The 16,549-nt window shown below is 32.8% G+C and overlaps 1 protein-coding gene across 1 annotated transcript in view; it reads left to right on the forward strand.

The window, feature by feature from the left end:
* The first annotated feature begins 3,808 nt into the window (after window positions 1-3,808).
* LOC126973712 (uncharacterized) overlaps window positions 3,809-16,549 on the forward strand; it is a 44,683-nt gene continuing 31,942 nt past the window's right edge. Inside the window, exon 1 of the mRNA XM_050821041.1 lies at window positions 3,809-4,085. Within this exon, the coding sequence (XP_050676998.1) occupies window positions 4,081-4,085 (5 nt within the window). The 5' untranslated portion in view covers window positions 3,809-4,080. The remainder of the gene's footprint in view (window positions 4,086-16,549) is intronic.

The raw sequence follows: 16,549 nt of genomic DNA on the forward strand, positions 1-16,549 counted from the left end.
AAATAAAGGCTTTTCTACACGCTCACTCACCAGCGGCATTTATACTCTTTAACTCATGGGCGGGCTTAGTACAGCTGGACCATCGGACGGTCCGGTGAGCACCTCGCGCCAATTGGTCCTGCATCATACTCGGTACGGTCCGAACAGTAATAATAATATTTTAGTGCGATGGACAATGCGAGATACTATCAAATATGGTCCCCTACCACATCGCGTCCGATGGTTCGGCCTTACCAAATCCGATCATGTGAAACGTAAGGGAAGTAGTCCGGTCAATTTAGACATAAAGATAGTGGTCCAATAACAAAAATTGCCGGAAAGCCAAATTTTGGTCGATAGTTGGGGATTACCATTACAAATAAAGTTTTAAAAAACCCCATCGATCCCATGTGTGCTACAAAAGTTATTCGGGTCAAAGGTCAAAAAATGAGGTTTTTTTTGGATTTTTCTCGAAAACGGTAAGTTTTATCAAAACAAAACCAATTAAAGTAAAATTGACCGTCCACAAGATGAAACTGTAAACTCTGCGATGGAGAAAACTTCTGTGAAATATACGCGAACAAGAAACAAGTACTTACAACTATCATGTCTTCCTCCAACATTGGCACAAGTGTATACTTTTATAGTATATAAAGTTCAAACATGGCTAGGCACTGAACCCAGAAGACTGGGTTTGGATTTTTTTTTATTTTACTTTATTCGACAAGCCAACAATATTTATGCACAAATGTAAAAATATCAACAAGGAGACTTAAAACGAAAAGACACATAGCAAAAATATCAATAACTGGCATGTACAAAAGATTTAGAGAGATACAGATTATTTAAAGTAGTGTAACAAAAATAATAGTAATTTCTACAAATTAGCTCTCTTACGCAGGGAGTCAATGACATTATGACGAAAGCAGGTTGATGTGGAATTAAATAAATTGAGTTGCTCATTATTTTGAGAAACTGTATTAAATTGGCGACAAATACGATTGATGCAGGAGTGATATGCTAGGTTAGTACCTACGGCTACGATTATCTTTAAATATGTTGTTGGTACAAACTATACGTTTAGGGATTTTACAATTGAAATTAATTTTTGGTAATAATGAAGTATCCGTTTGATTATTAACTATTTTATGAAGTAGCATCGTGTCAAGCAGCACACGACGCAAGCATAGAGGATCAAGTTTAAAATATTTAAGTTTATCTTCATAGGAGAAATTGACAAGTTTTCTGTTAAATTTAAATAAAAGTCTTCGCAGGAATCGTCTATGGACAGACTCGATGGTGTCAGCGTAAGTTTTTTGGTAAGGGGACCAAACAGGAGAACCATATTCTAAGACACTGTGAATAAGACATGTGTAAAGATGCATAAGGCTTAAGGGATTCTTGAACCCTTTTGTAATTCTGAAAATAAAACCCATCATCTGATTAGCTTTCGCAATAGTGTTATTTATATGTAAATTAAATGGCAAAGATGTATCAAAAGTTATTCAAAGGTCTTTAGCATTAGTTTTAGTTGAAAGTTTGTAATTATTGAGTGTGTAGTCAAATTTAACTTGATTGCGCTTTTTAGTGAAAGTAAGCACAAAACATTTACTCACATTTAAAAACATTGCATTTTCTTCACACCACAGTTGAACTGAGTTTAAATCTGTCTGAAGAGACACGCAATCTTCAACACTATTCTTCACACTTCGCAAAAGATTTTTAAGTCGTCTGCATAAAGGAGGCACTTATTTTTTATGACTGATATGATGTCATTAATAAAAATGACAAAGAGCAATGGACCAAGGTGTGATCCCTGAGGTACTCCCGATGGAACAGTTATAGGCTTAGAATAAAAACCATTAACAGCAACTATTTGAGATCTATTGGTAACGTATGATATGACCCATCTTAATAATTCCCCATGAATTCCATACTTCTCTAGTTTCTGGAAAAGTAATCGATGATTCACTTTATCGAACGCCTTCTGGAAATCGGTATAAACCGCATCAACTTGCTTCTTATTGTCAAGACAGGTCACTATAACTAAAAACTCACTTTTCCATGCACTATTGGTGTAAAGTTCGTAATAAGAACACTGTTATTTCATAGGCAGTCCGAAAACTTTAATATTAAATTAATTAAGAGTTAGTTTTATCTTGAGCACCAAACACTAAACAGTAGGTACTTATGATGATCAATTCCACTCCGTGTAATCGTACTGAATATAGTTAGTACGAATTAATAACTTAATCACAATTATTGAAAAGTAAATTGTATGTTTACATAATATTAAGTAAAGAAAACACCTTGAAACTATTAAAAATAAGTTTAAAACTGAAGACAAAACAATAATACGTGCTATTTGTTCTACTACCCTCGAGTGTGTATCAAAATTGATAGATAATACTCTGGAACCGATTCACTCTTTACACCCACCGGCTCGAGAAAAACTCCTCAATACTATTTTTTGCAATTACAAAAAAGGTTGTGGTGCCAAATGAGCCTGTTAAAAAATCGGGTTGCTTTGTTTTCCAGCGTGTGCCAATTTCCAAGGTTAATCTTGCTCAAATATCCAGTTTCAGAAGATTCCAGTGATTTTAATGAAGAGACCAATGACTCAGTCACATATGAACAATTTATAAACATCCAGCAAGAGGAAGAGGAAGAAAAGTAATCGAAGTAGACATTAATGTTGAAGTAGACTTTCAAGAGTATGAATCTGATTAAAATATCTAAAGAAATCAAAACAATATTTAACCCAATAATCAATAGTAATTTAAATAATCAATATCAATAATAAGGTAATATTAAGAACTTGACGTGTATTGTTCCCTTAAATTATGCTAAAATTGTGATGGCATTTAGTGAAGTAGGCCTACAGGGGAACCACGGTAAAAAAACGCGCCGAGTACACTACCTCACAGGTGGCGTGGAAATGTGTGCATATCATGTATAATGTGACTCTTAGAATCGCGATAACTCAGGAAGTCTTAGGAAAAATAAAAGTTGAGAGGTGTCAAGTGACACCCGGATGGAACGAAGTTCCTTTCGGTTAATTAGTGAAGGAATTTGTAATAAAATTTAATATATTAAATATTAAAAAATAAAATAATAACATAAATAATAAATAATATATATAATATATACATAAATATTTGTAAATAATTTTAATAATTATATATTAATTATTATAAATATATAATTATTTAAATATTATTTTAATATATTTAATATACATATTTGTTATATTTATTATTATTATCCAGAGAAACATGCGCACGCCGCACAGCTTACTCCTAGTCTAGCCCCCTTTCACAACGCGCGATAAGGAACTTCGTTCCAAAATCATAACGACCATTTTTGCAGAGAAAATTTTAAGATATATCTTTGGTTTTATTATGATAAAACTTACCATTTTTAGAAAAATCCAACAAACCTCAAATTTTGCCCTTTACCCCAAATAACTTTTGTAGCACACAATATGAGATCGATGGGGATTTTTAAAACTTTATTTGTAATGGTAATCCCCAACTCTCCACCAAAATTTGGCTTTACTGCAATTTTTGTTATTTCAAATGTCTATATTGACCGGACTAAAGTGTTTTTGATCGGATTATGTTAATTGTATGTGTCTTAGAATATTGTAGCGTTAATATTCTAAGGTATGTGTCTATCTATGATTTAGGATTGTGTCATTTGTCAGTAGAACTTTTACATGACTTGTGACAGACGTCATTCCTGACATGACTCCTAAGTCACATTTAATGAATGACTAATTTGAATACTCTATAGTGCATCCTTTTTCAATTTTCATTATTTGATAAGGATAGAACATTTATGAACAAGTCGTAACTTGTCGAGTGAAGTAAAGCATGCCACATTTTGTTTTGTTTTGTTTGTTTACCTCTCGAACTCTTCATGTTAGCTGAACAAAAATTATTGTCATAAAGTTTAGATTGTGGCAGCGTGTGGTTGTGTGGATCTAAATTGTTGATAAAGTATATTATGTACAGCAGGCAAAGTTCAGTGAGCTGTAGTGCTTAATATTCTTTATAAGAAAATAATAAAGTGTTTTAAAAGGTTTTTAAAAATCGAACGATGCGGTAAGAATTTTTTTGCTTATTTTTAATATCGGTGCTTACATTATTAATATTAATTAAAATATCAAATTGACAGTAAGATCTAAAATTAAAAGGTCAAGTAGGGGGTCATGAGGTGAATGTCCGTCAATAAAAGTGAATACCTATAATAATTATTAAATTTTAAATTAACTCAATTATTATTTGTGCTGTGACTGTCAACTTAAGTTTAGTTTTATTTATTTAGAGCATTGGTAACAAGACTTTCAGCTCAAACCAAAATACATTAAAAAAGAATATCAAAATCATTTTTCAGTACCTATACTCGAATGTTTCTGTCAACTTATGCGACCAACAAAGATAATACTGTGTATTATGTACAAAATATAAATAATGAAGTAAATAAAATAATACTAAAGTCTTCTAATAATTTTTGTATGAAAAATAATATAATATGACTGGCTTACTTCTTTGACTGTACAGATCTTATTTGTTTGCAATAGAGGTTATTTTTGTAAACCAAATTCATGACGTAAAATAATGAGGCTTTCATATATTACAAAAATGATGCACCACTAAATCAATAATTAAAAGTAACTTATTTTAAAGTTTTGTTGGGTATTTTCAAATTGATGCCAATATGTACAATACACATTCCAAAGCTCATAGAATGCTAGTTATGTATCCATATTTAAAATTGAATAGGAAGGTATTTAAGTAATTGTGATTATACCTACTAAAAATACTTTTTTCTGTGATGGAAACAAATTTAAAATTAATCTGAGTCCAATTTTTCCTCTTACACTAATTCTTACATTAACATTTAGTTATTTATAATGTTAATTTAAATATTAGCACAATGACTACAGTGTCACTCTGGCACCCTCTAATCACAAAAACTGATTCAATATCTGCAGCATTTGCTTACCATATAACATTATACCTTTATATATACAGCAGTATCCACTATATCAAGTTTCTCATTATAAAGTTTGTGTACATATATACATTTTATACTTAACCATTTATAAGTAAGCATTAATAAGCTTTTGTGAATAACCAATGTACAGCTTTGGCAATTAAATTTTTTTTTCTACCTACCTTTGGCAAAAATATATCTTATGACGTTATAACTCTTGACATTTCTGCCCATTTATTTACATATCACAAATAATTATTTCTATTTGCTAAAATAAGTATGCAACAAATTGTCTAAAGTCAAATATGATATGAATGTGACAAAAATACTATATCACTACATAGTATAAAACAAAGTCGCTTTCTCTGTCCCTATATCCCTATGTATGTTTAAATCTTTAAAACTAGGCAACGGATTTTGATGCGGTTTTTTTAAATGGATAGAGTAATTGAAGAGGAAGGTTAATATGTATAATAACATCCATTAAATAGTGGAGAAATACTGTTATTTTTGAGGTTTCTAATGTGATGTCGTAAATAATTACATTTTTTCCGCTTACATTGCAAACACAGGCTGAACCCTTCAAGATTTATCAAAATTATGTACTAAGTATTGTACACATTGAAAATGTCTACAGAAAACTCCGCTATGGTATATGGATATCCCGCAATAACTTTTTTTTTGTTATTTACTTTTTACGACAAATAATGGCTAATTTTCGAAGCGATTTTAACCAATACAGCATTAATCCTTATCTAATTAAATACCTTAAATACGTTGTTGATTTAATATAGATCTATGTGGCTCTTTACAGCATATGATTTAAATGAATATTTTCGAAGAGATTACACATTTAAAAACTGCGGGACGTAGCGTTTGCGGCGGTTCCGGCCGGCCGGGCGGCGGGAGCGTGCCTAATAGCGCGTCTGAGGCCGCGGTTCTCCCAATAGAAAGCCATTTTTATGAGTGTCAATATTAACCCGAAAGATGAAAAGACTTTTTCGTGATAGTGTGATGTAAAAAATAAGTCTGAGAAAAAACGGTCGAACACTGCAAATACTTAAAATGGCAAAATAACGTTTGCCGGGTCAGCTAGCATATTATATATTTTTAAATTTAAATAAGTAAATGATACTCTTCTTAAAGGTTACTCCCTCACAATATAATCTACTTCTAGATAATGTCGGCAACCATACACTCATATGTACTTACACAATATATTTTTTAAATATTTTGTGTAATTTTTTTACTATGTTACTATGTACCTCGTAAAAATTGGGTATCTTACTATTAATAGCTGAGAAATATTTGTATTAATACTTATGATGTGCTGTAGTATAGCTTTTACCAGTGGGAGGCTCCTTTGCACAGGATGCCGTCTACATTATGGGTACCACAATGGCACCTATTTCTGCCGTGAAGCAGTAATGTGTTAACATTATTTCTGTCTGAAAGGCGCCGTAGCTAGTGATATAACTGGGCAAATGAGACATGTCTCAAGGTGACCAGCGCAATTGTAGTGCCGCCTAGAATTTTTTGGTTTCTCAAGAATCATGAGCGGCAATGCATTGTAATGCGCAGGGCGTATTATCATATATCTTATTTTTATTTTCTTTAAAAAAAAAGGCTTTTTAACAGACAACAGTACCTACCATCATCAATAAACAAAATTCGCCTACAAAACGTGTACCCCGTAATCCGACCATAATATTGCATCATATTATTGAATATAGTTTTCTCTTTCCATCGCCATGGCAACTCGCTTTGGTCCCCCGCACCCCGCGTCCCATGTTGTTATTGCCTCTTAAACCTGTACGGTGAACCTGCGCACGCGGCGAACAGGCGGTATTATTTTAACCTTTTTTTGTTTATCGGTGATAGCCCGTGCGTGGTACACATTGCAAAGCTCTCTGGGATCTCGGTGACTCATAAACGGGCGACCGCGTCAGGCGTAGTCGAGCCGCGATAAATATCTCGCTCCGATTATTCCAGTGTTCCTTTTTTACTTGTTCGCTTTTAACTGTTGCCAATATAGTTCCGTTGATTTTGATTCCGTTGATTTAATGAATTCTACTTATTATTTCTATTATATTAGTATACTGGCTAAATTTGTGTTCATTATACTTAAATTAAGCATTTGAGACAAAATGTAGGTACCTAATACCTACCTACTGTTTGCATAATAATATGTTTGATTAGAAATGTCAAGGGGCCAGGCTAAGAATATCGACCTTAAAAATATATTTGGGAATTTAAATGATTAATATATAATTTATAATACATATTGAAGAAAAATACAAAGAAACTGGGGGTCATTAACAGTGCAAGGCAATACCATACCAGGCAACGCTCCTGTGATTCCTCTGGTGTTGCAAGAGATTGTGGGCGGCGGTGATCACTTAACAACAGGTGACCCGTACGCTCGTTTGTCCTCCTATTCCATAAAAAAAACCAATATGTCGCGTACTTAGTTAGTACGTAATATATTCTTTGGCAATATTTCAAACCCACATTCTGGTGCTCTCTGGCCTTTTACATAATGCTCGTCTGGTGCACCCAATATCTAACACCCGAACCATTTGACCGTGAAAACAAAGAGCTGCTGAAAATGTCGGGAATCCAGTGCTCTTCATTGTGCTAAACACGTATTTCTCACGGGGAGTGTTCCAAATAGTTTTTTCACCTGATTCCTGCCGCCGAATACCATTTTCGCATGACCCTCCCAAACTTGGCTATTATTATCACCATCTGCATTTGTGGTGTTTCTCCTTAGTGTACATTGGTACACATAAGCATCCTTCTGCCATGTACCACCAAACTAAATGAGATTCCTTACGTGAAGTTTCCAAGAGGGCCGACATGGCCGGTTCATCATCATCATCATCAGCCGAAGGACGTCCACTGCTGGACAAAGGCCTCCCCCAAAGATTTCCACCACTCTCATCTCTCATCCAACGTATTCCAGCAATCTTGACCAGATTGTCGGTCCATCTTGTGGTAGTGGGTACTATAAAATAACAGGGTTAACACCTTCCTTACCGGCGCCTCTCTGGCGTGAATGTGGGTGACGGTGATCACTTTGCCACTAGCTGAATGATTTATGGTAGGTAACATGACTCAATATTTTTGTCGATGTTTAGTAGGGCTGTTGTTATTAGCTCATTTGAAGCTCGTTTTTCCTTCATAAAAATAACTAAATATATATTCTATAAAGGCGCCAATTTTAAAGATGTGATGGAGTGACTTTACGGTAGAAGTAAAACCTACATACCCATAAATAAATCAGATGTATTTTTTTATAACAAAGTACGGTGAGCAATAGATATAGGGTTGCCAATCGTACTCTTAAGTAGAATATAGTACTCTATTTCATGTAGGCGTAGTTTATAATTATAATATATTCAAATATAGCTATAACAATAATAAAGCGTGCTATTATGTTCTATATATATATATATATATATATATATATATATATATATATATATATATATATATATATATAGAACATAATAATATATATATATATACATAAATAGGCTTTTTTGGTACATGCCATTCAGGAATAATAATAAAAACTATCCCTACTCTCTGAAATCAGGTGAACCTACTCTACTATTAAATGGCATAAAAGGCATTTATTTCCTCAAAATTGATTCCTTTAGAATTCGTTTTGATGTCATTTCTAATATATTATGTACTAGACACTACTACCGCTTCGGAAACAAATGTCGCTCTGAGAGAGAAACAGCAGTGCAAGAAACTCATTGAAATATAAAATATTGTACTGTCACACTTAACCATTAGATTTCTATATTTTGTTACTTAATGAAACTCATGAAGATGAACGCACTTAACACTAATGACAGCATACAAAGAAAATTTTGGAAGTTTTTTTTGCATAACAAGCATTTATTTTCTCAAAATTGATTCCTTTAGAATTCTTTTGGATGTAATTTCTAATATACTTGATACTACTACCGCTTCGAAACAAATGGCGCTCCGAGAGAGAAAAAGCGCAAAAAACTCTCCCAGCATTATTTTTTAGGCTCTTTTTAATAAAAATATACAATACTGTACTCTAATTGCTGTTGCTATAAAATAATCATAATCTAGTCCCAGGCTGTCGGATCACTTAGATATTCAGGTGTGTTGTAATAGGATTTACGACAAAGCCATTTTTTTAATAAAACATTTAAATTTATTTATAGATAATGCCTGAACAGTGGCTCGGACTTACCTATAAAAGTGTTTTATTATTAGAAAACGTGACAACCCTAATTACATAATCTGTTCGCTATTCTCATAGCTCAGAGTGGGCCTGCCAAATAAGTAGGTATGTTTGTACTTCCAATACCAAATAATAATCGGCGCCAAGGTCACTACTCAGACACACTACACTGGTTCTACACAAAATAGTTACGTAAGTACTACCATAACACAATATAAAAACGCGAGTGAGAAATATTAAACAATGATAGCTCTAATACAAGTCACAAGTTTTAAATTATTTAGGTAAGTACCTACACAATTGTCAAGGCATATCAACATTTATTACAACACTAGCTGACCCAGCAAACGTTGTATTTCTATCATAATTAACAACTGTAGTTAATATACCAACTATAGGTAGCTAAAATTAAGTTTGTTTTTTACCTCCTGAGAAATGTAGACGGATACAAAGATTCTAATTAGTTATTCATTTTAAACTATTCTTTCAATTTGATTTCTGAATGACGGGGGACACATCAAAGGAAAAACAAAATTGTTGTTTTTTTTTTATTCCGAATATTTTCATATTTATTCACCTTTTAAACCTTCTCTGGACTTCTACAAATAATTCAAGACCAAAATTAGCCAAATCGGTCCAGCCGTTCTCGAGTTTTAGCGAGACTAACGAACAGCAATTCATATTTATATATTATATCGATAGATAGATGATAGCTCTAATACAAGTCACAAGTTTTAACTTATTTAGGTAAGTACCTACACAATTGTCAAGGCATATCAACATTTATTGCAACATTATGTGAAAATTAAGAATTGATTTAATAGGTGAGGTTTGCCAACCTTCAAGTTAATAACCTGTCACCTTTCACAATTAATAAATTAATTTTACGGCTCTAAAGTGGAAAATATACGTGTCGGCTTCAGTTTATTCACCTAATTGTTATAATTATACATTTGTATTATGACTAAAAAAATCCACAGCGGCGTGTGTTTGGCTGAATACAGTAAACTCAAAGAACTGGCTAAGCGTAAGTCGGACTAGAAGGGTTCCTGGATAATTTTTTTTACAAGACTATATTAAAACTTTTGTAAGTACTGAATGGATTTTTATGTGGTCAATAGACCAACAGACGGAATTTTTCATGAGTTAGAATTTATTAATAAATAAGTATTAATTAAATAAAAAGTAAACGAAACAGTCGAAAGTTCAGGGGGCCTACTCTTAAAATCGTTATTCGATAAATCGTGGCATTAGTCGTGTCGAATCCTACTCTTAGTTACATCGCAATCAATGTCGAAACGATGATTGAACGAACGAAACAGTATTCGATATTGTCGGTCCTAACCCTACTCTTAGTTGAAAATGTCAGAGACGATTATTCGAATTTCACAATTAATCAAACGTCACTTTTACGATAATCTCAACGACACCTTCTAGGCTGTCGGTGCTATTATCGTTTCAAGTTGTATAGATATATTTGCCATATAATATACATACTTAATAAATATTATTAAAATAATTATATGTGATTTACTATTCAACAGGATTTTTTACTACTAAGTCATTTAAGTCATTTTGTTAGATCGTTTATGCGTAGAAATAATGCAAATGGCCGCCTGAGAAATAGGAAGTCAACGAAGAATTATTATCCGCAATTTTTGTATTATTTATTCAATTTTAAATGGTCATATTATATCCATTACATATTTCTTTTAAATTTACATTATGTGTTTATGTTACCAAATTGGTGGTGCAGAGTCTGGCATAGTCCTTAGCGCCTAAACTATGTTTTGACTTTTGACACTTAACAGCGACATAGCACAGATAATGTTTAGGTTTGAACATATTTCATTCACACTAACATCGTACAAAAATCAAAATATTAGTCTATGGTAACGATAAACGATAAAGAATTCGAACATTTGTTAGAGTAGGATAGTTGCGATATATTCTGAGTATTATCGTATCGTTCCGAATGTATTGTTGTCGATTTTGCGAGTAGACCTCCAGAGATATGCAAACAATCATAACAATAATTATAATGTATCACCTATTTTTTTAAAACTTCGTAAACAATTTTTGAGTTTTGAAAAATTCATAAGATAATTTCTTTTTATTTGGACAGAGCAAAGCTGTTCTTGATTTGAATGATTGAACAAAGTTTCTTAAAGTTGCACGACTTAATTGCCAATAAATCGGCATGCAAATATTCAAAAACTAGCTGATTCTCGCGATTTGAAACAATCAACAAAAATGAATAAGCACGTGGTGCTTATAAAATCATTGTTTCTTAAAACCTAACATTAAAATATGAAGATATCGCAATATTTCTTAGATAAGAGCCAAGTCTCTAGGGAAACAAACTTAGAAGACTTAATTGAACTTATAAAAAAAGGCAGTAACGCTCTTGTGATTCCTCTGGTGTTGCATGAAAATGTGGGCGGCGGTGATCACTTAACACCAGGTGACCCGTACGCTCGTTTGTCCTCCTATTCCATAAATTGAAATCTATCTTGTAGGTAATTTTTCCGTGATGCGCACACAAATGAAAAAACCTCATTTAAATCATTCTATTTGTATCTTCATATATAAATCCAGTGTGCTGATATTTGTTACCAGTGATCTCCTAAACTAATGAACGGATTTTAAAGGGGATTACTTCATGGAGTGCAGTTCAGTCCTACTTGTGATAGGATAGTTTTTATTTCGATTTGGGACCCATAATTATCCAATTTGTTTTCTATGGACATATTTTCTATGAGAGAATTTATTGACGCACTGTTTAACTGTTCTGCTGTAAAACAATTTCATTATAACAACAAGGAGCATATTTTACGAAATAATTCTTGATCCTATGACATATTATTGACAAATTCATAAAAAAACAGTATTTTATATATTACTAGCTGACCCAGCAAACGTTGTATTGCCGATATTAAAATTGCGATACAAAAGTAACTGTTGATCGTAGATCGGTGAAAATTTGAAGTTGTATGTATATTTTAATGCTGACTCATAATCAAACAAACATAAAAAAATTTAAAAAAAAATTGGCGTGGACCACCCTTAACATTTAGGGGGATGAAAAAATACATGTTGTCCGATTCTCAGACCTACCCAATATGCACTCAAAATTTTTTAAGAGTTTAACTACAAACGCCGCGACATGAGAATTTTATATATTAGATGTACAGAACAACGTCTGTCGGGTCAGCATAATTATAATACAAATAATGATAAGGTCATAATACCAAACAATTAGTTAAAAGTTAGTACATAAGTATTAATAATTGTTGACCGAAACCATAAACAAGGAGAGTGCACTTCTATCAATAGAACAGGTACGTATTAACAGCATGACTCATCAAGTCTCACATACTGTGGCTGTATAGGTTACATTTGTAAACAAGTTGTGGCCAGTCTGCGAACTGACTTAACGAATGACATGGTCCAATTTTATATTATTTGCCTAACGGAAACATGAAAAAAATTTTTTTTACATATTTTGTTAAAATTAAGTAAAGGAAGCCGATTCATATTTACATTTTACACATTACAAATTTTTAAGGCCTACATTGTATCTCTTTTTTCATGAAAATAAGCAACGAGACGAGTAGGATGTTCAGCTGATGGTAATTGATACGCCCTGTCCATTACAATGTAGCGCCGCTCAAGATTATTAAAAAACCCTAAATTCATGAGCTTCACTAGGTACCTAGAACTATGCTCGTCACCTTGAGACAAACATAAGATGTCAAGTCTCATTTGGGCAGTAATTTCACAAGCCATAAGTTATATCACCCTGGTGGAGGAATTTCAAATGGTATGAGCGTTCATCTAAGTGTTTTATTTACCTACTACCAATCCTACTACATGAAAAGTTTGTCGATGCACTTTCGGAATTCATTATTAAAATCTTCCTACAGAATATAACCGAAATAACATTTTAAGCAGCCAATGCATTGTGCATGCAACATCATGAAAAGCTGTTATATCGTTAATATAACAAAAAATAGTAAAATTATACAAGTGAACCGATCTAGAAGTTTTGTGAAAAAAAACGAATAAAAATTAACATTATGGTACTTAATAAGAAACATTTCTACAATTCGATTGACAACCATCCAGTGACCAACATAAAAAATAGAATTATAAATTAATTGAGAAATTATTCATAACTAATGATTACAGAGATTTTTAATTTATACTTATAGTAAGTACCTATAGCTATATTAGCTTCGCGGGGCAAATTTTAAAAGAAAATGAATTAAATTTTATTCATCTTATTACAAATACAGTAAAAAATAACGATAAATTTCCCATCCAATGGTGGTAGTTTCATGTCGATACGATCAGTGGTTTAGGCGTGATTGAGCCGCAAACAAAGACCATTTTCATTATATATAATAAACATATAGAAATATAAGAAAAAGATATCATTTTGGTTTTTGTATGTTTGTCATATTATAACAAAATCGATAAGGCGCTAATAATTATTAATTATAGTAGTATTAATTAGAGTTTCTTGCGCCGCTTCTTCTCTCTCAGAGCGCCATTTGTTTCCGAAGCGGTAGTAGTATCTAGTAGTATAAGAAATGACATCAAAAAGAATTCTAAAGGAATCAATTTTGAGAAAATAAATGCCTTTTATGCCTTTATCCAAGCCAGTTGTCAATCGGGACTTGAATACAGGATCAGGTATCAAATTTATGACATGTCGTAACTTGCCCTTAAAAATAGGACGTGCATTGTTTTGTTCAGACGTGCTTTTGTTCAATAACTTATTTTTTAGTTATTGTTTACGCCCTTATTCATAATGGTCCGCTTACTTAAAACAGCCGCTAAGGAGTGTTTTTTCTCATTCTGACTTAAGTCAATAGAAGAAGACAAGAGTGAGAATTAGCTTTGGCAATTTAATTTAAAATAGCAGACTATTATGAATAAGGGGGTAAAAGTTTTAATGAAAAGCTATTTGAGAACAATATTCTGACAAAAAAATATGAATAAGATTGTGGCAAATGTTTGGTATGTTAAGCGTTTCATGTTAATATTTTATGAACTGTTTTGAGTTTATAATTTATTAAATAGACATTTTGATAAATCTTATACCTACGTTGAGTGCTTAGATTAAGGATTGGTCTAGATACCGTAGGCGTAATCGCAAAGTGCGGCAACTAATGCTACGCCCAAGTGGGCGCTCTCGAGCCAGTCTCGAACAATGTGTGACGTTGACGTGCCTCATGTTCTGTTCTGATATTTGAAACTAAAACAGTTTGCGTAGTAGAACTTTGTAAAAATAATACTACCTACACGAAATAAGACACTGGGATTATCACATAATATTTTCATCAGTAAGTATATCGTATTTCATTAATTTCAATGTAAAATAACACGAACCGTATGTTACAAAATTCGAAAGATGCCATTGAGTGCCAAGATGCAACGCACACATGCATCTAATAGTTGCGTTATAAAAAAGCTATTGTTCTTAGGTAGTGCGGTATCTAGTTGGAGCGCAGAGGAAATTAAATTTTATTCAAGGGTTGAGTGTATTTTTTTATGAAATTTCATTGGTTGATTTAATTATATATATATGTATATGTATGGATATAATATATACATATTTATTTATTTATAATCGCTTATAAAATGCTCACAGAATACCTTTATTTATTTATGGTGTATGTAGATGATGCAGCTACTGTACTCAATAACTTTTGTATTAATTTACATTTACTTTTTTGACTTACTCGTGAAAGACATTGACTATTTGACGTTTGAGTGTGTCTGTTGCATTATTTTACATATTATATTGTAATTGAAATGATCTGTAAATTTGATATAAAAGAGTGGCAATGAGTTTCTTGCTACTTCTTCTCATTAGCTCAACTCTACGAAGTAGCGGTAGATTCAATAAGAAAAAAATTTTTTTTTGACATTCATAAGTGTCATTTAGTGGCCTACGTGAATAAACTGATTTTGATTTGATTTGATTTGATTATTAGTGCTCCGCAAATCAGCTTATTATTCACTAATTTGGTGGGCAAAATCAGTGAGTCTGTTAGGCTGTGTTCATCAAAGCTCTGTCTTTTATTCTCTTATATTTTTTTTATGAAAATAAGGGACGAGACGAGCCAGGACGTTGAGTTGATGGTAATTGATACGCCCTGCCCATTACAATGCAGTGCCGCTCGGGATTTTGAAAAACAAAAAATGCTGAGCGACACAAGTGCCCTCGTCACCTTGAGACATAAGGTGTTAAGCCTCATTTGCCCAGTTATTTCACTAGCTATGGCGCCCTTCAGACCGAAATACAATAATGCTCTCACATTACTGCTTTACGGCAGAAATAGGCGCCGTTGTGGTACCCATAATCTAGCCGGCTTCCTGTGCAAAGGAGCCTCCCACTGGTAATTTTGGGATTTGGTCCGGCCGAACTATCGAATATGGTCCGCTACCGGACCGCGTCCGATGATTCAGCCGTACCAAATCCGACCATGTGTTTAGGCTATTAGAGGTGTAAATATTTGACGCGTATGCTAATCGATCAGTTCATTCGTACCTAGTGAGTACTTCGCATCAAACACAGTAATAATAAAATCAAATCAAAATCAGTTTTTTCACGTAGGTCACGGAAATGACACTTATGAATGTCAAAAAAAAAACTTTTCTTATTGAATTTACCGCTACTTCGTAAAGGGTTGAGCTAATGAGAAGAATTAGCAAGAAACTCATTGCCACTCTTTTATATCAAGATTTACATTTACATCGATTTACAAATTATTTCAATTACAATATAATATGTTAAAATGTAATATTTAGCAAACCGGGAACTGTTGTTAGGGCTGCCAGGTTTTTTTAAAGACCTTTTTGAATTTCAGTACCCAAAAATATAGTAGATAAAGATAAAAAAAAAATATAAAGATAAAATTACAATATATTTTTAAATAATTTCTATGAATATTTTTACTGCTTTGAACTTTTACAGATATACATTTTTATAGTTGTAACGAACCCTTCGTAACTATAATTACAATCTAATTTTAAGTTACAAAATTGTTCATCACAGAATATAATAAGCGCTGTATCCTGATAAGATATATTATATACTAGTGGAACCGACAGACGTTGTCCTGTACACACGTCTTAAATTTGAAAAATCGGTCCAGCCGTTATGAGGTGTTCACTAACATACACATGAGCAGGAGAATTATATTATATGGACGGAATTGAGAATCTAAACCAATCTCAAATTCACTGGAACACACAAAAATTTCATCAAAAACGGTCCAGCCGTTTAGCAGGTAGTTCAATTGTGGATCTAAACCATCCTCGAAT

The sequence above is a fragment of the Leptidea sinapis genome, chromosome 30 (assembly GCF_905404315.1).
Source record: "Leptidea sinapis chromosome 30, ilLepSina1.1, whole genome shotgun sequence".
In the NCBI taxonomy this organism is placed as follows: Eukaryota; Metazoa; Arthropoda; class Insecta; order Lepidoptera; family Pieridae; genus Leptidea; species Leptidea sinapis.